Source organism: Eurypyga helias, unplaced genomic scaffold (genome assembly GCF_000690775.1).
Source record: "Eurypyga helias isolate BGI_N326 unplaced genomic scaffold, ASM69077v1 scaffold15412, whole genome shotgun sequence".
Lineage (NCBI taxonomy): Eukaryota > Metazoa > Chordata > Aves > Eurypygiformes > Eurypygidae > Eurypyga > Eurypyga helias.
The window spans coordinates 30,175-40,622 of NW_010234178.1; the positions used below are offsets into that span (position 1 = coordinate 30,175).

General features: G+C 44.1%; 1 protein-coding gene across 1 annotated transcript in view; it reads right to left on the reverse strand.

The window, feature by feature from the left end:
• Window positions 1-10,100, reverse strand: part of LOC104517351 (alpha-actinin-1) — a gene marked incomplete at both ends in the record, with an annotated part of 39,109 nt that extends 29,009 nt beyond the window's left edge. The window contains 4 exons of the mRNA XM_010161977.1: window positions 662-740; window positions 1,638-1,725; window positions 2,307-2,393; window positions 9,977-10,100. Of these exons, the coding sequence (XP_010160279.1) occupies window positions 662-740; window positions 1,638-1,725; window positions 2,307-2,393; window positions 9,977-10,100 (378 nt within the window). The remainder of the gene's footprint in view (window positions 1-661; window positions 741-1,637; window positions 1,726-2,306; window positions 2,394-9,976) is intronic.
• Between the last annotated feature and the right edge of the window lie 348 nt (window positions 10,101-10,448).

Here is a 10,448-nt window from a genome sequence, read left to right on the forward strand (position 1 = left end):
GTCTTCCATCACTCTGCTTGGTGAAGTCATTGCTGGCAGTACAAACCACTGAATGCTTATTTTCATCGTCCGCTTAGCAATCTTGTCTCAAGAAAACTTAGGAGCAGCTCAATAACATGTTACCAGTAGCAATTTTTAAAGTAAAATTGAGTGTTTTGGCAAGTGCTTTTCTGGCACCTGATATCTACGTGCTAGGAGAAGCCCAGTACTGCAGATGGCACTGTGCTAAGCTGGAAGCATGTGACAAGCATCCAGTGAGGGCACACAGACCCCACAATGAGCTTTTGCACTTGAACGCCAGGTACCAACTCTCCAAGGAAATGTTAAGTCTGATTTGACTCGCTAGTCTGTGGCATTAGCACAGAACTGGTCTCACATTTGGTGTTACTGAATTTGCCAGCTTTTGCTCATCAGCTGGGATTGGGGCACGTGTGTCTCACACAAGGCAGTCTGAAAGCAGGGAAAGTCAAGCAGGAAGCTCATTAAGTTCACGCTTCACTAAGAAGGCTGAATGTACTGATTCATCCCTCCTTCCTTCCCCTCAATCCTGCAACTGCCAGCTTGTGCTGAAGTTCTCTAATTATGTTTATCAAGCTAATTCTTCTCCCTCTTAACTTCCAAGGAGCCAAGCATCTGGCCTGACAAACAAATGGAGTTGTACCTTTCGTAGCTTCCCGTAGTCGATGAGCTCTGGACGGTGTCTGTGAATTAAAGCGCAGAAACCAAGGCCATCCTTCCAACTACGAGAGACAGGAGAGAGCACAATGAGCAGTGCTCAGCCAGAGAGAGACACAGTGACGGGCATGAGCATGAGGGAAGACACCAAGACAGCAAGATGACTAATTCTGGTTTAGGTTCTAGCTAACAGTGCTTCTCTAAGTGCTGGAGAGGAGTTATGACTTGTACCTGCACAAGACTGCAACGAAGATTCCTTTCAAACCCTACAGAAATTCACTGCTACCAGGGCTTGTCACGTCCTTTTGTCAGTTCTCTGTGCATGCCATGAGGAGCATGCAAGAGCTCAGAGCTGAAGAAAGGCGTAGGTACAAGCCCTAAAGAAGGAATGAGTGCATTCCTTTGGGAAAAGGCAGATGCCCATAGCTAGCTCCATATAGTACTGGCTAGCGTGGATGGCACTTAGGCTCTCAAAAAAAGTACTTGGCATTTATATGGTTCATACAGCTCACCAAGATGTGCTGGAAAAAGCAATATTATGCAGAATCTTCACTGGAACATCTGCCGATTTGGAAATATTAAGAACAGAGCAAGAAAACCTCTCATCACTTCCCAACTCTGCCATGCTACAAGCTTTCTTATTTCATGACTCCTAAAGTGTTCTGAGTTTTCAGAGTGCAAAAGCTAGCCCCTGACACATATGCTGCTCTCAAAGGACCTAATGCTCTGAAGAACTTTATGAAAGCAGCAACTGTAACCAGAATGAGGAATTGGGATGTAGGTACTTAGACCTTCTTGCAACCTCTGCCTTTAATTCCCTAGGTGTCTCTCTGGACTACACTGTTACTGTGTAATGTCCATCTGCATTGCCCTGGGAGGTCTGTCAGGAATACTGTCGAGTATACCAAGAGACATATGAAAATAACACAGATTGTAAAACTAAACACTCTCCTGTAACTCACCTGATATGGAAGTTCTGGATGTTTACATTTTTGTAGGGGGCTGTCTTCCTCTGACACCATAACAAAAGTCCTTCTTTAGCAGATGTCTCTGGAGAAAGAAAGCAAGGAAGCACACCAATTAACCCATTTTCTTAGAAAGCAGGAGTGTCTGGAGCATAGGCTAGAAAAATATGACCAACTCCTCTTTGGTAGAGACTGCGCTGAATTGTGCTTTGTTTAATTTCACTTCTCAGAAAATTCCTTATTTAGAAGAGTATACTGGGATAGTTTTGTTACTATTATTTTCTTAATAAGGAGATACCTTTTTGGGATTTGAGAGGAGAGTTTTGTAGGACCTGCAAGAGATAGACCCATTTTCAGTGCTACTCCCAGAATCAGCCTGCAAGAAATGCAATACACTCCAACTTCAAAGTTGCCTTTCAGGCTTAGCCATCCTTTTCAGCTGCTCTTAAAGTCTCTTAGAAGAGGAGGATGTTAAAAACCCTTTTTGGTATACCTGAACCTGGCCAGAAATGTCAGTGAGAAAACAGGGCAGCTTGGGAAGGGTACCTCCCTAGGATCTTCCAGCGACTCACCTAAGAGCACATTTTGGACCTTTTAAGTGGCAAAGCCATTTAGTTACCCCAGTTGTTCATTGTTGAACAGTGGCTGGAAAGAACTAAGACTTACCTTCAACTGAGATATCCTGAATGGCAAAACGGAGGATGATGGTCCAAATCATTCCAAGAGTCATTTTAACATTTCCATCCACAATTTCTATGGAAAAAAAAAAGAAAGAAAGGTAGAAAGAGAAGGAATGGAAGGCACCAAGTTGCAAGTGCAATTCCTAGTAAAATGGGAGCACTAGGGACTGCATCTCCCATTTGCAGATGGGAGAACTGGAATTCCAGCTGAAAACTGTTCCTCCCCGCCTCTCCAGACGTTCTGCTGCTACAGCAGTCTTGCTCACTAGTACTCAGTAATCAGACTGGTTCTCTTGCAATATAATACTGAGTGTAAAACAGGCACAAATGATCCAAAAGACCAGGAATAAGGACCAATTTTGATCAGTGTAATTCCCCACAGGGACCCAAAACCACCTTGGTTCAGGTTTAATTTCTATCACTTAGAGGACATATAAGCCAAACTGGGAAAAAGAAAAGCCTTCCTCTCTTACTCTGGTATGCCTCCCCCAAGTCACCTGTATAACTACCCCAGTGTAATTACACCAGAAGAACCAGTGAGACTTCCCGCTGCAGATGAGCTTTGACAGATGGCTTTGTCATGTGATCAAGGTATCACCAAGAAACATCAACATTTTAATTTCAAACAAACCTAAATACACCAGACTGTCTATAAAGGACTTCTCTCAGTCATATAATTGCCAAAAGAGACAACAGAGCATTCCCCAAAGTACGTGCATCCTGCCTGAAGAGGCCCTGAAGAGCAAAGACTCACGCTGACCAGCCTGAGCAGACCGTAACATAAACGAAGATGTTAAGCAGATTGTGCTTTTTTATTGCTCATTGGACTCTGCAATATAAATCAGCAAGGGTCAACAACTTGGAGGTTTTACAAAGCGACTGCTTGCGTGTGTGAGGTATGATCTGTTTAGGATAGGGGATCAAGGTTCTGGGGGAGGTACTGGGGGGGATGCTGGCCCAGAAAGGGGCTTCCACCAAGTATAGATCAGTGTCAAACAGCGAGCAGCTGTGTCTCAAGTGCTGATCCTCAGCATCTACAAAAATTCCACACAGACTATATATATACACATTATAAATTTACAGCCTTCACTCTTTTGGATAGCGAAACTAGCCGAGCTGCCTTCTCCTACTCGCGCTCTGGCAGGTTCCTGCACAGCAGGAGGATCTTTCACGAACAACTGACAAGTTACAAGAGTATTTTCAGTAAGAAAAGGGTTAGAATTAACCTACTGTTGGGAGGTAGAATAATTCAAGTCCTAACAAGGCTGCCAGAAACCATTTTTGTACTACTGTAGACACCTCTGTGCTGCTGCTTCCATAAAGCTGCCCAGCAGGAACACATCATGCTCTGGGGCAAGTAGAAATTTGCAGTGTAGGCAACTGCTACCTGTCTGGACCCTGTCACAAAAGTAACAGTATTTGAAATCTTCCTCTTAAGCGGTTTAAAAAAAGCTTTTCCTCTTACGAAAAGCTTTCAAAATGTGAACCTCAGCGTATTCAAAACCAACGGGCAAGTAGCACGCAACCCCAAACACACTGTTTCAGAGACAGTGTCCATCCAGACCAAATTCCTGAAAGCTTGTGATTTAGCAATACGTGTGGTGCAACTTCCAGGGTAAATTCGAAGGATAAACTCCCCTGTGCTTTGACGTACATCTGCGTTAGGGATTTAGAGATTTAAAACACAGAAAACAAGACTCGCCACCTTGTTCTACTGCAGGAAACTCCTATGTCCACTCCTTTCTGCACTTACGAGTACGCATAGGTATCTTGGCAGGGCATCAGTTTGCCCTGAATTTAATAGCCAACAACTTTTCACTGCAGCACAAAAGAACTACAGTTATTGCTGCTGGCATGAATAAAACCCCTATGTTTACCCACTGACAGTTTTCTCACAAATGAATTTTTTTTACAGATATTTTGGGGTCAGGGGGTTGATGTAAGAAAACGTCACATGACAGCAAGTACATTCAGTTCTGCACTTTTTGAGTTCTTCACCCCTCCAATAAAGCCCTGCAATCAACTTAAGGGAAAATCTATACTATTGTTACAAATACCTGAGATACTGCTCCTAAAATATGAAAGAAAGCATCCATGTTATAAGCTTGTTTGCTTTGTTCAGGTGATAAATCTGTGTGGGGATTTTCAAAAAGCAAAAAAACCCTAATGCTTGTAAAAACCACGGCAGTCGGCAGGAGGATCCTAGGGTATATTTAAGATCTGAAACTAAATTAAGCTCTTTATTTTAATGGACTAGATTAAAATCTGATGGCAATATTTCAATGTTGAAAATGCTTTATGAACATTAATAAATCAATCAGTGAGCTGAAACAGGCCATTAATATTACTGTTACAAGGATTTTAATTAGAAAGAAAGGTCAAGGTACTTACATAAACCCAGATAGCATTAAGTTGCTAATGTGGCATTAGAATCCAGCACTATCTGGTCCTGTTCTCAAATTCCAGTTTTATAAAGTTAACTGGTGGAGTTAAGGTGGAAAGCATCTCTTTCTTCTCCCTCAGCCCTCCTCATTGCATTACTCATTTAAAAAGGAAGATGTGTGTTCCCTGCTCCCATATCTAAATCTTCCTTAACAGTTCACCAAAGCAAAGCAGCTCTGGAAGAAGTACAGAATATTTCCACCACTTCGTCTCTACGTATCATTTTACTTTTTCTTGACACAGAGAAAACCCACCACCTACCAAACAGACACCGATGTCAGTGAGATGGGCGAGTGATCCATCCCGGGATACAGATTTAACCAACTACACTAACCCCATTCCTTTTCTTCTTTTTTTTTTTTTCTTCCTTCTTAACAATTGACAAAACTGTTGTTACAAGCAGGCAAGCATTTCTCATTTCTAAAGCTAGAAAACTTCTCCTGGCAACCTGGTTACAAAGTCAGCCAGCCTGATCAGAAAGGCTGTATGCTCTTTAGCCCTTGCTCAGTTTGCTCAAGGAAGCTGGGGGGGACTTTCACCCCTGCGTTCCCCAGTGCCAACCTTCTTTTCCTTCAGGATCCCCTCAGCTGCTGCCAGTCTCTTTCCAGTACCTGAAGGGGCCGACAAGGAAGCTGGGGGGGACTTTTTACAAGGGTCTGTAGTGACAGGACAAGGGGTAACGGGTTTAAATTGCAAGTGGGGAGGTTTAGATTGGCTATCAGGAAGAAGTTCTTCACGGAGAGGGTGGTGAGGCACTGGCACAGGTTGCCCAGAGAAGCTGTGGATGGCCCATCCCTGGAAGTGTTCAAGGCCAGGCTGGATGAGGCTTTGAGCAACCTGGTCTAGTAGAAGGTGTCCCTGCCCATGGCAGGAGGGTTGGAACTAGATGATCTTTAAGGTCCCTTCCAACCCAAACCATTCTGTGATTCTATGATAATATAATGGAACACGGCCAAGAAACAAAAGTGAAAAACCTGGTTGCAAAACAGGTTTGCATGAAATCTTCTGCTTCCGGTGATTAAGAAAAAGAAACTCCACAGGAATTGCTAAAAAGTTGAACGTAACACTACAAAGCTAGAACAATCTAATGCGTCATTAAAGATACTGTGTTTGCTCTCTGATGATATAAGTAAGGCTCAGTAATGTGAGAGCAGTTCACCTATTAAAAGGCTAATAATCAGACAGTGTCTTCTGCCTGACTCTGCTTTCCCAATGCTCTTCCTAAGCAGGACCTCTGCAAGTGTTGTCAGCCCTTCCTCCACCACCAGCAGCTGTTGTCTGAACAGCGGCAGCAAGTACATGTCATTAATGTGATTTACATTCAACTTGGGGGTGGATCAGTTGCTGGCTAAAGCTGATGAGGCATCTGCATCCACTGGAAAGATATTTTTTGCACCAGTGAACATGCTTCCACGCAGATCCCATTATTGTACCAAATACCAGGAACAAAATATGTAAAAACTATAGTACCCTCATCCATTTGTTTGACAGCCAATTAAGGGCCTGACAAATATTCAGTCCTTAAGAGCAAGACTGGCCAGCTACATAGAATGTGCTTTTAAAATGCCACCACCTTTTTTAAATGCATGAACTCATTTTGAAAAACGCAAAAATGATTAGGCTCACTTTTCCATCCTGGCCTGGGTAATTAGAATCAATGTTGCAGAAACTGTTAGCCCCAACCCCCCAAGCCTCTTCTCAGCTGACCATGAGCATAGAGCTTCTGGACAATCCTTGGAGAGGAGGAGTTGCAGGGGATGAACAACTGGCAGGATAGTGTTATGATCTGGGAACTGGACACATAGGTCAACAATAGTGACATAAAATAAAGGCTTCACTGCATTTTGTTTATCTTAACAAAAGCCAAATAAAGCAGTACAAGCATCTGTGCCCCTGTCTTCAGAAAGCACATTGTTAATGATGGTCCAGCCAGATTTAGGACAGATGGCTGGCATTGTTGATAGTGGTGTACATCTCAGCTCCCTAATTGTAAGTGGGCAGGAGGTAGGGACAAATATAATGCTATGTTTTACCCACTGACATGGAGAGGCCTTATTTTTCTCCTCTTTCAGAATGTCAAATGTATGCTTGCTCTGCCTGGTGCTTCAGTAGGGGTTTTACTCAGATGGGACTCCTGCAATTGTTGAAATCTCCAAGCTTTGTTTCTCCTTTCACTTGCACAGGTGAGAACTTTGGATGAACTGAGCCCTATTATCTTTATGCTGAACTGAGCCATATCTGTCTGAAAAAAACAGCACCTTTCTATGCAGATTAGAGGTGCAAATAAAAGAGTCTGAGAGTCACCTGTTGAGTCTGTTACATCCCAGGAGCATTTGACACCAGTATGGAATCTATTACAGCCAAAGAAGGCTCCTGAGGTGTCAGATGACAGTGAGATTTAAAAGCAGATGAAAAACCATTTGGAAGCTGCACCAGGCTAGAGCCTTCCTTGATAAAGCTTTACACAGATCTGCCGTATGCCACAGCTGCTTTGATCCTATGGACTCTGCCTAACAAAGATGTTTAGAATCATCTTGAATTGTTAAAACTCAAAAGATTGTTGTGAAAAGCAGCTCTTAACCCTCACTGATTATTCTGCCTGCTTAGTTCACCCTGCATTTAACATGGAATGTGTCCTGCTGCACTCATGCTGTGTGTAGGAAGTCTTCTTAACTCTGGTCCTTGTTCACTGGGACATGGCGGCAGAGCTTGGCTTGTAAACAGCAGAAAGGGATCTTTATTTGATGAAACGTGGATACACGCAACAAAAAGAGTTTTGATGGCTTTAATCTGATTAAGCACAAAGGTTTCACAAGGCTTAAGCTGACCTTAGTTGTCTCCTTGGGATTCTTTCCGGAGGTTATTTTTTAACCATAAAAAAACCCCAAAAAAATAAAGCCAGGACACTGATGGGCAATGCCATCTGTCTAACATATACAGACAACTGCAGCTGGACTGCAAACCCTTCACACAGGACCCTGCTGCCCAGCAGATACCCAGAGATGAAGCAAGCCACCGCAGGGTAAGAAGTGCTCTGCCATAACCAGTACCACCTCCGGGAGAAAAGCCACCTGGAAAATTTCCTAGATCAGTCCAACCTGACCAAGGCATTTACAGCTCATTTTCTTGGTGCAGTGTTATGACTGCCTCATTGGCTTTTATCTTCTACTTTACTGCTGCATGATGTCTTCTTGAAGTCTGAAAGTAAGCCCTTAAAATACAGGCTCCAGGAAGGTTTATAATCCCGTCCATGGACAGAGGTACTGCTGTGCTGTTCAAAGGAACAGTCCATTTTTGTAGCTGATGTGTAATTTACTGTACACCGAGCACTTGGACGGACTGGGCAGAAGTCCCTGTGCAGCGGGTTGTTTCTTGGTGACAACCAGAATGGCCTGGGCTCAGTCTGGGTGCACAGGCAGGTGCTGCGGTGGGGGAGCCCATGCTACAATCACACTTCTATGTGAGGATACAGGCACAGCTGATTCAGAAGCAGGGATCAAAAAAGAAAAATCCAGTGGAAGGAGAGGAAAGGCAAACTAGTGCCAGGGAGAGCAGAACCAGGAAGAAAAAAAGGAATAGACCAGAAAAGATGCTCTATACTCCCAGAAGTATCCAAACATCTGAGATCCAAATGCCAGCAGGAGCTATCTTAAGGCAGAAGACATCTGCCTCCAGGTCTAACTTCCAGTTTGAAGAAGGTCCCATATAGATATGGGCTACCAGATCAGACACTGGATGCATCAGTCTTCTTCGTAATGGAAGAAAATGACCTTAGATACACATTCGTGCTACATAAACAGCACTTGGGGCCAGCAACACCCTCAGGTTACTCCTGTGGGAAAAGCTGAGAAAAGCGAAGAAAACTTTTGCATGCAAAACATCAATATTATTGAGCCTCTTGTATTTTGTTCTTAAATACCAAATGCAGTAAAGTTTCTGCTACGTCCCTGAACTCTGAGTTTCAAATTGCTGCAAAGACTCCATAAAGTTAAAGCAGTATGGTGAGATAAGTCTCAGTAAGACAAACTGCACCTGCAGTGGCTGAGGTATTCTGCCTGATCTGACACAGAACAAACGTACCACAGGACAGGCACGTGTCTTGGAGACATCCTCAAAAGCATGCCTGAAAGGCCAAAACCGGGGACAGCATGCTGACACTGGTCTGACTTCCTGGGCTAAGAACAGGCAGGGCTCAGCCCTGCAGCCCCACAACTCTCCTGGAGGAAAAATGCTCATTCAGAACCGTATCAGAGGCTCATTTCCTGGTTATGTCATTAGCTTCCCTGAAGAAAGCCTGTATTTCCATCTGTACGTAGGAGATAACAAACCTCCCTCTTTTTCCATGGTCACTGTAAAGACAAACCTAGAAATACCACAGAAGCAGGGTGTCCCCACAGCAACAGTGACAACATATATCCATAGGCAGGAATCACACGGAGGTCCAGAGCAGAGGAAAACAAGTGCCATGAAAATACAATCCAGATAAGATCACAAGTCATTACAGTTTATAAAAAAGCAAATTATCTTACTAACCTGCAAGCCCTTCTGGGTCTTGGGTGACATACCCAAACACCCCCCACCTTTGCTAATAAGACAAACACCCTACACAACTCCCTGCTGTCTGCATGATCTGCAAGTTTATCTTGAGCACATCTCTGGTGCTACCCACGATGGTGTCTACACAACAATAACCAGGCTGCCAGCCAGAGCTCCCAGCTTTCTGGGGTGCACAGCAAGCCTGGAAACCCTGAAAATTGGAGCCTCTGGGGTTCTCGACCTGTGCTGGGGACTGCACTTGGCTTTGACCCAGGGGATCTCCTGGGAAAGATGCCCAGCATCCCAGCAGCTCTGCAACAAGCTAAATACAAGCAGCTGCTGTGCTTCAATTGAACCTTTTCTTCATTCGAGAAAGAAACATCTCAATTAGTTTGTTTCTGCCACTGCTCAATGTTTTCCTTAACTCATGAGAACCAGAAGAAAAGCAGGAGGACCTGACTAATAAGCCCAAGTGGGAATCAGGTTTGGCAGCTTGGTGTGAAGGTGGGATTTAAAACCAGGGTAAAGGCCTAATTATATCCCCTTTTGTCCTCCACGGCTTATTCTACGAGGACATGTTAAGGCTAGGGAGGTGCAAAGGGAAGTGACATGCAGCCACGAGAGAATGGCAACAGCTAAGCACGGCTTGGGCCCAGAGAAATCAGCTGGCTGCTTTACCTTCTGCTCCGATAGATACCAGTTTGACTCCTTTGCTGGCAATGAAATCCAAGGCCTTGTTGACGTTGGATATTTTGTGCACTCGCATTTTGCCTCTTTCAGGCTTAGCCAAACGTTCGCCTAATAAGAGGAAAAAAAAGAAGGTATTAGAAAACAAATCTGAAACTTTTTTCCCTCTGGTGGGTGTTTCCACATGCTGGTAGCTCCCATTGCTCAGTCAGGCCCAGGGCAGACCTCCCTGCACCCTCTCTCCACAGTGAGTGCAGGGCAGCCACACTCCTCCTTAAATACCCCTAGAAAGAATCAGGCAGAAAAGTATCTTTTTGTTGCATCTCAGATAATTTAGTAACAGAGGAACTGTTGGCACCCAGTCCTTTCCACAGGAGGTTGATATCAGAGGTGAAAAGGTCCTTCAAACCCACACTGAGCTAGGCAGGGGAACCAACCTCCGTACCATTAACCGCAGATAACG